At 37.1% G+C, this 13,531-nt stretch overlaps 1 protein-coding gene across 1 annotated transcript in view; it reads right to left on the reverse strand.

Moving 5' to 3' along the window:
• The window catches only part of EFCAB5 (EF-hand calcium binding domain 5), a 126,610-nt gene that overhangs the window by 53,400 nt on the left and 59,679 nt on the right, over positions 1-13,531 (reverse strand). Inside the window, exons 8-9 of the mRNA XM_077749652.1 lie at positions 9,181-9,336; positions 1,656-1,755 (exon numbers count right to left, since the gene is read on the reverse strand). Coding sequence (XP_077605778.1) covers positions 1,656-1,755; positions 9,181-9,336 — 256 coding nt within the window. The remainder of the gene's footprint in view (positions 1-1,655; positions 1,756-9,180; positions 9,337-13,531) is intronic.

Raw genomic sequence — 13,531 nt, forward strand, 5'->3', positions numbered from 1 at the left:
AGGAACATAACAGAAGCTTACTACTGTAAGTTAGAAATCATCCCTTCCTAAAAGGTGTGGCTTTGAAAATGAACATGATTCTTCTTTTTCTACCTGCAGAGTTGCCTAGAACTGCCAAGGCAAATAGAATTTATCCAGATTTGAAGGGGTACATGCACACCAATGTTTATAGCAGCATTATCAACAATAGCCAAACTATGGAAAGAGCCCAAATGTCCATTGACTGATGAATGGATAAAGATGTAGTATATATACAATGGAATATTACTCAGCCATCAAAAGGATGAGATCTTGCCATTTACAATGATGTGGGTGGAGCTAGAATGTATTATGCTAAGCAAAGTAAGTCAATCAGAGAAAGGCAAATATTACATGATTTCACTCATATGTGGAATTTAAGAAACAAAACAGATAAACACATGGGAAGGGGGAGAAATAAGAGAAAAGAGGGAAACAAATCACAAGAGACTCTTAACTATAGAGAACAAACTGAGTGTTTGTTGATGGAGGGCAGGGGACAGGCTGGGTGGGTGATGGGTACTAAGGATGAGCACTGGGTGTTGTATGTAAGTGAAGAATCACTGAATTCTACTTCTGAAACCAAAATTGCATTGTACTGCATTGTATATAACCACATTTTAATAAAAATTAAAAAAAGAATTTATCTTTACTCTTGCTCCTCCCACAATAAACACAGCGTAGGGATGAGGAAGAGGACACAAGTCTTCCACGTCAAGTATCTTTTCAATTATCTGCAATATCAAAATAAAAGCAAGTCTCTATCCATAACTATTGTCCACTAGACTATGTTTTCCCAAAATTCATTTCCTCCCTTCCTTATTCTCTCCCTTTCTTTCTTCTTCCTTCCTCAGTTCTTTTCCCCCACAACTTATGTGAACTCCTGTTTCAGAATTCTAGGGAAAGATTGGATACATTCACCAGAACTCCACTTAAACAACAACAACAATAATAACAAAACAACCCTGGTGTTCATGACTACTCTCTGTAGTGGGATTCATGACACAGGATTGTCCTTTTCCCACCCAAAACATTTAGTAGCTAAGCTATAAAAGTACGATTCCCACAGTTTTCAGGATTACTCTGTATCACCCATAGATTTTTAAGTATCCAACTAGTCTTACACAGAAATAAAATATTGACATTCTTTGGAAAATCCATCAATACAAAGTCTTTTTTTCTTTAAAAAATAAAAATAAAATCCATAATCCTATTTGTTTCGGCAGTAATACGTAAAAGATATTTTACTGTATAATTTCAGTAAAGGCATACAAGTAAAAACGCTTAGGAGAAGGAAACCTAGAAATGTTAGAATTCTAAGTTAGACCTTAAAACTGGAACTACCATTACCAACTTAATTTCCAAAGCATTTAGATCATCACTCAAGAACCTCTTCATTTGAATGAACATAAAAACTGAGTTCTAACTTGACAACTTTGAGTATCGCACTATAGCAAAAAATACATCTAGTTGTGATGAAGAGTGAATTTTGTGGGGAATGAACAGTTAGATATAGCTACCATGTTCTAAGGGAGATGTCATGTGAAGGGATTCCATGGGAATAGAACGGCTTTTCTTATGCCAGTGTACAACTATATCATTTCGGCTTGAGCATATTCTCTTTGAGTGGCACTTACATTGTCTTGGGTTTCGCAGCAAACTTCTGAGCATTTTTGAACTTTGGTCATAGAATGTTTCCAGCAAGGCCAATGTCCTCTGCCGACCCAAAAACCCTACCTAAGTAGAAAGTTTGCAATTAGTTGTTACAGGAGATTCGAGATTTTTATGTAAATGTAATATGGCTTATTGAAGCTTTTATCATTAACACCACTACCATCATTACATAAATAAAAGCTATGGAGTTAAAATCTGGAAAGTTATACCTTTTCTTCAGGCTTATATTCTACTTCCCCATCCTGTGACATGTCAAAATACCTTGCACTTAAATAGATGCTTAACAAATAGTTACCGACTTAATTGCTAAACCCAATGTACAATGCTCAGTTCTTATCTAATTTGATCTGAGTCTGATACTTCAAACAATTAATTGCTCCCTACTTGTTCAATTTTTCACATTGTTTTTGAGAAACATTTTAATTATAGAAAAATAGAGAAAATGATAAAACTAACACTTCTGTCCCCAACACCCAGGAATGATGATTTAACATTTTGTTTATGTACTTTAAAAGTATATAGTTGGCATCATAAAACATGTGTACTTCTTAAAATTGTTTTTAGTTACTCAACACTGAGATCAATCAATGTATGTAAAGAAATATACTTTATTCCTTTTAGCTGCTGTCTGCTATTCTATAATATGAAAACACTATCAGCAATGTATGAGAATTCTAGTTGCTCCAAACATTAGGTTTTTAAAATTTCTCTCAGCAGTGTTTTTTAGTTTTTAGTCTATAGGTATTGCATGTAATTTGTTCAGTGTATCTCTATTTCATGTGTGTGATGTTAATGCAAATGGGTTTTATTTTATCTACTTTTTAAAAATTTTTTAATGTTTTATTTATTTTTGAGAGAGAGAGAGAGAGCAAAGGAGCAGGGGACGGGCAGAGAGGGATGGAGACACAGAATCCAAAGCAGGCTCCAGGTCCTAAGCTGTCAGCACAGGGTCCAATGTGGGGCTTGAACCCATGAACCATGAGATCATGACCTGAATCAAAGTCAGACGCTTAACTGACTAAGCCATCAAGGCACTCCATGTAAATGGTATTTTAAAATTTCATTTTCTTGGACACCCTCCTACACTGTTGGTGGGATTGTAAGCTGGTGCAACCCCTCTGGAAAACAGTATGGAGGTTCCTCAAAAAATTAACGTTAGAACTCCCCTGTGACCCAGGAGTAGCACTGCTAGGAATTTACCCAAAGGATACAGGAGTGCTGATGCATAGGGGCACATGTACCTCAATGTTCATAGCAGCACTCTCAACAATAGCCAAAACATGGAAAGAACCTAAGTGTTCATCAACTGATGAATGGATCAAGAAGATGTGGTATATTTATGCAATGGAATACTACATGGCAATGAGAAAGAATGAAATCTGGCCGTGTGTAGCAACATGGATGGAACTAGAGGGTGTTATGCTGAGTAAAATAAGTCAGGCAGAGAAGGATACCGTATGTTTGCACATATAGGTGGATTAGAAGGAAGTTAACAGAGGATGATGAAGGAGAAGAAGGAGAAAAATAGTTGGGGAGAGGGAGGGAGGCAAACCATGGGAGACTCTTGAATGCTGAGAACAAACTGAGGGCTGAAGGGGGTGGGGGAGAGGGGAAGGGGGGTGATGGGCATGGAGGAGGGCACTTGTTGGGATGAGCACTGGGTGTTATATGGAAACCAACTTGACAATAAACTATTTAAGGAAGAAAAAAATAAAATTTCATTTTCCAGTTGTTCATTGCTAATATATAGAAATACAATTGATCTGAATGTATTGACCATATATCCTGAAGCCTTACTAAATCATGTATATGTTCTGCTGAATTCAACTTTTATTTTTAAAGATTTCTTAGGACTTTATACGTAGAAGATTACGTAATTCTTGAATAAGGAGTTTTCCTTTTCTTTTCATGTCATATTTCACTGGCTATTACTTCCAGTACAATATGAAATAAAAGTGGTGAAAGTGGACATCCTTGGCTTCTTCCTGATAGGAGAAAATCATTAAAGTTTTTACCATTAGGTATAACTGCAGGTTTTTCATAGATGCTTTTCATCAGGTTGAAGAAATTCTATTTTTACTTGCCAAGAGGTTTATTGTTTTGTTTTTTAAACAATAAATAGGTGTTCAATTTTGTCAGATGATCATACAGCTTTTCTTTTTTTAATTTCTTAATGTGGTAAGTTGACTTGACTGAATTTTTACTATTAAACCAATCTTGCATCCCTAGATTAAGCTCCATTTGATACTGACATATTATCTTTTTAATATATAACTGAACTAAATAAGTAAAACTAACTCAAAAATCTTTATATCTTGTTCAGGAGGGATACTAGTGTATAGTCTTTTGTCTTGGAAGGGTTTTGTTGGGTTTTGATATAAGAATAATGCCAGTCACATAAACCCAGTAAGATGTGTTCCCTCTTCTATTGTCTGAAAGACTGCATGGGTTTGGAATTAGTTCTTCTTAAATGTTTGATAGAATTGATCAGTGAAGCCATCTGGGCCTGGAGTTTTGTTTGTGGAGATGTTTTTAACTGCATTAATTACTTTCTTAATACATATGAGAGTATCTAGGTTTTCTTTTTTTTTTTTTTAAATGTTTTATTTATTTCTAGGAGAGAGAGAGAGAGAGCGTGAGCAGGGGAGGGCCAGAGAGAGAGGGAGACACAGACTCTGAAACAGGCTCCAGGCTCTGAGCTGGCAGTCAGCACAGAGCCCGACGCGGGGCTCGAACCCACGAACCGCGAGATCATGACCTAAGTGAAAGTCGGACGCTTAACCGACTAAGCCACCCAGGCGCCCCAAGAGTATCTAGGTTTTCTATTTCCTCTTGAGTCAGACTCGGAAATTTGTGTCTTCCAGGGAACTTGTTCACTTAATCTAATTTGCAAATTTACTGGCAAAAAGTTGTTCATAATGCTCCCTCATTGTTCTTTTAAAGTGTTCAGGCTTTGTAGTGATGTCCCCCTTTTCTTTCTTGATATCAGTAATTTGTATCTTCCCTCTTTTCTTTGATTAGTCTACCTAGAGATTTATAATTAATATTTTCAAAGAACCAGCTTTTGTTTTGATTGATTTTCACTATTGTACTTTTTTTCTATTTCATTGATTTCTACTCATTTCTTTATCATATCTACTTAGTTTTCATTTATTTGGTCTTGTTTTTCTTTTCTAGCTTTTTGAGATGGAAGCCTAGATCACTGATTTTGGACCTCTCTTATTTTCTTATAAAAGCACTCTAAGCTATAAATTTCTAAGCACCACTGTATTGCTCCAATTTTAACACATTGTGTTTTAATTTTCACTGAGTCTAAACTATTTCCTAATTTCTCTGATTTTTTTTTCCATTGTTTGTTTGGAAGTATGTTTTTAATTTCTAAATATTTGGGCATTTTCTAAGTACCTTTCTGTTACTGGTTTCCAGTTGATTCTGCTGTAGTCAAAGAACATATACAATATGATTTCAATTATTTTGAAGTTATCAAGACCACATTCATAGTATATCATTTGATCATTCTGGTGAAGATTTTAAAGTAAAACTGGAAAGTTTATCAATTTTGTTGATTTCTTTCAAAGAACCAGCTCCTAGTGTTATTGATAGGTTTTATTGGGTTGGTTGTTTTTTTTTTTAAGTTTCTATGTCATTTATTTCTTCTTTAATCTTTATTATTTCCTTCCTTCTGCTAGCTTTAGGTTTTGTTTAGTCTACCTTTTTTAGCTCTTTTAGGTGTAAAACTAGGTTGTTTGAGATTTTTCTTGCTTCTTGAGATACGCCTGTATTGCTATAAACTTCCCTCTTAGAACCACTTCTACTGCATCCCAAAGTTTTTGGACTGTTGTGTTTTCATTTTCATTTGTTTCCATGCACTTTTTAATTTCTTCTTTTATTTTCTGGTTGACCCGTTCATTGTTTAGTAACATGGTATTTAACTTCCATGCATTTGTGGACTTTCCAAATTTTTTCTTGTGGTTCACTTTTAGTTTCATTGCATTGTGGTCAGAAAAGATGCATGGTATGACTTTGATATTCTTGAAATGTTGAGGCTAGTTTTGTGAGCTAATATATAATCTATTCCGGCAAATGTTCCATGTGCCCTTGAAAAGAATGTATATTCTGCTCTTTTAGGATAGAAGGTTCTGAATTTATCTGTAAAATCCATCTGTTCTAGTATACCATTCAAATATGACATACAAATAATGGCCTCATTGATTTTCTGTTTAGATGATCTGTCCAATGTTGTGAGTGGGTTTTAAAGTCCCTACTATTATGGTATTATTATCATTTACTTCCTTTATGTTTGTTATTAACTGCTTTATGTATTTGGGTGCTTCTATGTTGGATACATATTTTCAATTGTTATAACTTCTTGTTGGATTGTCCCTTTATTATTATATAGTGTCCTTCTTTGTCTCTTGTTACAGCCTTTGTTTTAAAGTCTATTTTGTGTCATGTACATTTGGGCTCTTTCCATAATTTGGCTATTGTTGATAATGTTGCTATAAACATTGGGGTGCATGTATCCTTTGAATTAGTATTTTTGTTTGGGTAAATACCTAGTGCAATTGCTGGATCATAGGGTAGTTCTATTTTTGACTTTTTGAGGAACATGCATACTCTTTTTCAGAGTGGCTGCACTAGGCCTACTTCAAGAAGCAAGAAAAATCCCAAGTAAACAACCTAGCCTTATACCTAAAGAAGCTAGAAAAAGCATGGCAAATGAAGACTAAAGCCAGCAGAAGGAAAATAATAAAGATTAGAGCAGAAATAGATGATATAGAAACTAAAAATATAATAATAATGAAAAAGAAAGAACAGATCAATGAGGGATGGCTGGGTAACTCAGTCTATTAAGTGTTCGACTCTTGATTTTGGCTCAGGTCATGATTCCAGGGTCATGGGATTGAGCCGTGCATCAAGCTTATGCTGGGAATGGAGCCTGCTTAAGATTCTCTCTCTCAGGGCACATGGGTGGCTCAGTGGGTTGAGCGTCTGACTTCGGCTCAGGTCATGATCTTGTGGTCTGTGAGTTTGAGCCTGTGTCAGGCTCTTTGCTGACAGCTCAGAGCCTAGAACCTGCTTTAAATTCTGTGTGTCCTCTCTCTCTGCCCCTCCCTCACTCACACTGTTACTCTCTGTCTCTCAAAAACAAATAAATGTTAAAAAAAAAAAAAAAGATCTCTCTCTCTCTCTTCCTCTGGTTCTTTTCCCCACTTGCATTCCCCCCCCCAAAAAAAACACAAAAATAAAAACAAAAAACAAAAAATAGATCAATGAAACCAGGAGCTGGTTCTTTGGAAAAAGTTAAAAAACTGATAAACCCCTAGCCAGACTTATCAAAAAGGAGAGAGAAAGGACCCAAATAAATAAAATCACAAATGAGAGAGAACTAACAACCAACACCACAGAAACATAAGTAATTATAACAGAATATTATAAAAAACTACATGCCAACAATTCAGGCAAAAATGAATAAATTCCTACAAACATATAAACTACCAAAGCTGAAACAGGAAGAAGTAGAAAACGTAAGCAGACCAGTAACAAGCAAAGAAATTGAGAGGTACCTGGTGGCTCAGTCAGTTAAGCGTCTGAATTCTGCTCAGGTCATGTTCTCAGAGTTTGTGAGTTCAAGCCCTGCATTGGACTCTCTGCTTAAGTTAGCGCAGAGCCCACTTTGGATCCCTTGTCCCTCCCTCTCTCTGCTCCTCCCCTTCTCATTCTCATAAATAAATAAATAAATAAATAAATACTTTAAAAATTAAATCAGTGATCAAAAATCTCCCAAAAAACAAAAGTCCAGGGCCAGATGGCTTCCCAGGAGAATTCTACCAAACATTTAAAGAAGAGTTAATACTTACTTTTCCCAAACTGTTCCAAAAAATAGAAATGGAAGGAAAACTTCAAAATTAATTCTATGAGGCCAGCATTACCCTGATACCAAAACTAGATAAAGACTTCACTTAAAAAGAGAACTACAATATCCCTAATGCACATGGAGGCAAAAATTCTAAATTAAATACTAGTAAAGTGAATCCTAAAGTACCTTAAAAGAATCATTCACCACTCAAGTGGGATTTATTCCTGGGCTGCAAGGGTGGTTCAATATTTGTGACTTCTTAACACCAGTTTGTATTTATCTTATAAACATCATCAATAGAGTATTTGGTTATGTTTCCCTCTTCACATTCACTGCTAGAAGCTTAGATTCAAACTTGTAGATGACCCAGAATAAATACTGTCATTACAGTATGCAATTTAGACTTTGTTTCCAGCTTCATTTAGTATCCTCTCATTTTTTTCTTCTTTCATCCTATTTTTCAATTATGTTCCTTTGTTGCATTTTATCTATTAGCAAAAGCTTCCTTAAATCTTTTCTGGACAATGGGGTTACAAACAAATATAAAGTTCATAAACAAATATCTTTCAATAAAGTTTGTATCTAATTTTTGCAAATCCATTTGGTATCCTGACACACTAGTATCCTTCCAAACACTATTCTTAGAAATACTTTTTGACATAAACTTTTCTTGTTTTAAGAAGCAGCATAACAAAATGTGGTAAACCTCCTATTCTCAACAATTCTTTTTTTTAATATTTTTTTAAAAATTTATTTCTAGGAGAGCGAGAGAGACAGCGTGAGCAGGGGAGGGTCAGAGAGAGAGGGAGACACAGACTCTGAAATAGGCTCCAGGCTCTGAGCCGGCAGTCAGCACAGAGCCCGACGCGGGGCTCGAACCCACGAACCGCGAGATCATGACCTAAGCGGAAGTCGGACGCTTAACCGACTAAGCCACCCAGGCGCCCCTCAACAATTCTTTTCTATAGGAAGCCAGCAGCAAAGAGAGTAAGCAAAAACAATCTTTTAAAAACCCACTCTTAAGAATGGAAAGAGACAAGTTGTACATTGTAAAATGGCAGGGCCATTGAAGATGTGGTTTATAGGCTGGTATCAGTCTGTGACAAGAAAGGTATAGAAATTGAGAATAGTATCTAGAAAATTTTATAGCAATCTGAGAAAGTAACAGATAAATCAGATTTGAATCTGATAATAAAAAATGTGGATTGTCTTTTGTACGTGCATTTTTCCCCCCTACCAATCCATTTTTCATTGAGTGTTAGTCCACAACGGATTAGCAATTAAAAATATCACCTCGGGGCGCCTGGGTGGCTCAGTTGGTTAAGCGCCCGACTTGGGCTCAGGTCACCATCTGACGGTTTGTGGGTTTGAGCCCCACGTCGGGCTCTGTGCTGACAGCTAGCTCAGAGCTTGGAGCCTGCTTCGGATTCTGTGTCTCCCTCTCTCTCTGACCCTCCCCTGTTCACTCTCTCTCTCTCTCTCTCTCTCTCATTCTCTCTCAGAAATAAATAATAAAAATAAATTAAAATAAAAATTTTTAAAAAAATCACCTCAACAGCAACAACCTAAAACTCAGTCTTTCATAAAAAAATAGTTTGAGAAATATTGCTTTAAGGGTCTTATCCTACCTTGCTACGGTCACACTGCAGGAAGAGTTCAGCAAACATCTGCCTCCGCATATCCGTTTTTATGACCTCCCGGAATTCATCTGCACAGTGACAAAGGTGCTTAAGAAGTTCCTCAAACATTTCACTTTTAAAATCTGCAATGTAGGAAGAGATGTACTGTGGGGGAAAAAGAAGACAAATGATTGATTTAAAACAGGGTTTTTGGGGGCCTGGGTGGCTCAGTCGGTTAAGCGTCCGACTTCGGCTCTGGTCATGATCTCTGAGTTGGTGGGTTCAAACCCCGCATCTGGTTCTGTGCTGGCAGCTCAGAGCGTGGAGCCTGCTTCAGATTCTGTGTCTCCTTCTCTCTCTGCCCCTCCTCGCTAATGTTCTGTCTCTGTCTCAAAAATAAATAAACTATAAAAAATAAAACAGTTCTTTATTCGGATTTTCCCTAGGATTCAGTTGATGTGTATCAAATTATTGGTTACATTTTTTCCGTATCATTTGCCTGTCATGTGAATAAAGCATTTTCATGTTAGTACTATTCTACAGCTGTGCTGCAGACAGAGGTTATCAATACAGTCCCCAAAGCCATACACCAATGAGACTAAGTATTTGCAGCAGTTCCCCTCTAGACCACAGCAGCATTATATAGAACAGACTTTTTACCTCACAGTATGAAATAGCAGCAGTTATAATACATTGCCTGTAAATTAATAGTTCTAAAAACTGAATGCAGATTTTCTTTTGATGAATGGCATATAAGACCATGTGTTTTCCAAGACTGGCTACATTGAATTACTGGAGTATAAGGAATGGGGATTGTGCGAAGTTTCTGCATCTTCTGATATTATAATAAGGTATCCTTTGTTTATGTTTTTTTAATTTTGAAAGTATAGAGTCTGAAAACATTTATGCTTATGGGACATTTCTCTTGGTCCCTACTGAATAGATTCCCGCAAGTGGGATTGCTAGCTTAGAAGGTAAATACATCTGTTTTTGGGGTAGGATTTGACATCAGGCTTGGGCCTTTTTGTTCTTCCAATACTAATGAGTGAGTGGCTTCCTCCTCAGTCTCACCACCAGTGTGTATTGCCTTCTGGATTTTTCCTTATTTGATGGGTCAGGAACATTCCATTCTTGATCTATACTTGACTATAAAGATCTTGTGTTAGGGAGAAATGGATCTAGCACTAGAAGAGTTTCTGAGTGAACGTCTCTTGAAATGTTAGCCCAACTCATAAGTCAATGATTTTCTCCTCTGTCCCAAGCACAGTGGTAGCCAAATTTGTACTGGGAGTCCAATTTGGATTGAATTGCCCTACTTCCATAGCCATGAATGATTGGAGCAGGGGATGATCCTTAATCTAAACAAAGCCATTCAGATTCTTTGCACTAGGAATTGGGAATTAGGACTGGGAAATGGCTGGTTGTCCTCTCAGAGGGGTTGGACTTGTGAATGTAAACTTAAGAGTTTTGGGTGGCCAGATTCCTGCAGGTAAATGGAGGATGCAGGATAAGTCAGCACATAGAGACAGATGAAACAGAAAGCAGAGAGAAGAGTCTTGAAATTTTCCAACTCCCTGACTTCCAGATGTCAGACCATATTCTTGCCCTTGGACTCCATACGTTTCATTTTCATCTACATTAACTCAGGTTGGCTTCTTGTCTTAAAATTAAAGGAGACTAACTAATATAGTTTGTTTAAAATGGAATATTTTGTTGGCATGTTTCATTGGCACCATTTTTGAAATGAGGAATATAGTAGACATTTCACTTCCTCACTAATATCATCTAGGCACATTTAGAATGTATGATAAGCCTACATTAGGCTAATGAAATAAAGCAGTTGTGAGATGAAGATGGCTTACAACAGAGTGCAGGTGGTGAGAAGACATCAGATTCTAAACATTTCTAGAATGTGGAGACCAAAAAAAAACCCAACAACAACAACAACAAAAACAACCTCACATTTTGAAGCCTATCTGAGTTCAAATCCCAGTTGCCATATTTACTGGCTGAGTAACCTTGTCTGAATCACTGAACTTCCCAGTTTCTTCATTTATGAAATGTGTATCACAGTAGCTTTCTCACTGGGTCCTGAAGAGGATCCTGTGTATGTACAGAGCATAGGTATTTCATGTAATAAGTTCTCTGTAGCCATTGCTCCTGCTTCCTTTTGAGGTAGGTAAGAAATTGACCAAGAAAGAGAATAAAAGTCTTCTCAGTTGGCATACCTATTTAGAAGGAAAAACCGAATGAGATCAGGGATTCTCAAAATGTCATCCCTTGACTACAACTCCCAAGAGCTTGTTAGAAGCTCTGAGAGCATCACCTGAGAGCTTGTTAGAAATGTAAATTTGGTATAAACGTAAGGGTACATGTATCCCTTCGAATTAGTATTCTTGTATTCTTTGGGTAAATACCCAGTAGTGTGATGGCAGCATCATAGGGTAGTTTTATTTTATAAACATTTTAAAAAATGTTTTGTTTATTCTTGAGAGAGAGAGAGAGAGAGAGCATAAGTGGGGGAGGGCAGAGAGAGAGAGAGAGGGAGGGAGACATAGAATGTGAAGCAAGCTCCAGGCTCTGAGCTGTCAGCACAGTGCGTATGCGGGGCTTAAACTCATGAACCATGAGATCATGACCTGAGCCGAAGTCAGATGCTTAATTGACTGAGCCACCCAGGTGCCCCAGGGTAGTTCTATTTTTAACTTTTTGAGGAACCTCCATACTGTTTTCCACAGTGACTGCACCAGTTTGCTCTCCCACCAGTAATGCAAGTGTCCTTTTATAGAAGCATTATTTACAATAGCTAAAATATGGAAGCAGCCTCAGTGTCCATCGATTAATGAATAGATAAAGAAGATGTGGCATATACATAATAGAATATTATTCAGCCATAAAAAATGAAATCTTGCCATTTGCAACAACATGGATGGAGCTAGGATGTACAATGCTAAGTGAAATAAATCATTAGGATAAAGGCATATACCATATGATTTCACTCATATGTGGAATTTAAGAAACAAAACAAAAAAGTAAAGGAGAAAAAAATAAGAGAGAGAGAAACAAATCAAGAAACACCCTCTTAACTATAGAGAAAAAACTGACGGCTACCAGATGGAAGAGGTGAGTGGGATGTTAAATAGGTGATGGGGTTTAAAGAGTGCACCTGTGATGAGAACAGGATGATGACATATGGAAGTGTTAAATTGCTATATTGTCTACCTAAAACTAATATTATACTGAGTGTTAACTGGAAATAAAAAGAAACAAAAAAAAAAAAGAGGGGCGCCTGGGTGGCTCAGTCAGCTAAGTGTCTGACTTCTTTGGCTCAGGTCAGGATCTTACAGTTCGTGAGTTCAAGCCCCGCCTCGGGCTCTGTGATGACAGCTCATAGCCTGGAGCCTGCTTCCGATTCTGTGTCTCCCTCTCTCTCTGCCCCTCCCCTACTTGCATTCTGTCTCTCTTTGTCTTTCAAAAATAAATAAACATTAAAAAAATAAAATAAGAAACAGTCTTTTGGATGGCTATTAAAGCAAAATGTGTTTAAAGAAATAAACACTTTTCTTCAAAAAAAAAAAAGTAAATTTGGGGACCCTACTCCAGAATTACTAAATCAGAAACTCTGAGAGGGGAGTGGGACCCAGAATCTGTGTTTTTAAAAGCCCTCTGGGAGCAAAATACACTTCCAGCTCTTAAACAGTGTCCTTCCTGTTACAAGTGTGCAGAGTCAGAACAGAAATAATATGAGTTAATGTCACATGACCAGATTAGCTGCCCCCAGGGTTCTTGGAGAAGGGAAATCATCTTTCTTTCCCCCTTTTAAAAAACAGATGGACCCAAACACTTTTCTGCTGTTATTATTTCATTGTATCTCAACACTCAGAAATCCTGTGACATTAGCCAGTGGGGGCATGTGGTTGTGTAAACTATGTATAGAAATCCAGGTGGGCTCTAGCCAAGGAAACAGACTTGGATCTTTTTCCTCCAACTTTATACATGGTAACTTGAAATAAAAAGCCCACTCTGGGTGAAAAAACAAAATAAAATATAAAAATAAACCCTCTGAGCTATTCTTATGTTCACTAAAGGCTGAGAACCATTGAAATACATGACGTGGGGGCAACTGGTCCTAATTATTTCAGAATCCTAAGATCCTGTTGTTTAATATATAAATTAAGCTTTGGGGGATTGACCTCAAGGGCATTTGAGTTTTCTGGATGTGGTAATCCTATTAAACCAAGGATTACTTTAACTGCCTCTCCAAGAGACACTTCAACATTCTGGATTTATAGACTATGCGTTTTCTGAGTGAGTGTGTTCTGTAAGCATGGGCTACATGACGCAAAGACTACCCATTGCC

Source organism: Crocuta crocuta, unplaced genomic scaffold (genome assembly GCF_008692635.1).
Source record: "Crocuta crocuta isolate KB4526 unplaced genomic scaffold, BGI_CrCroc_1.0 scaffold149, whole genome shotgun sequence".
Taxonomy (NCBI): Eukaryota; Metazoa; Chordata; class Mammalia; order Carnivora; family Hyaenidae; genus Crocuta; species Crocuta crocuta.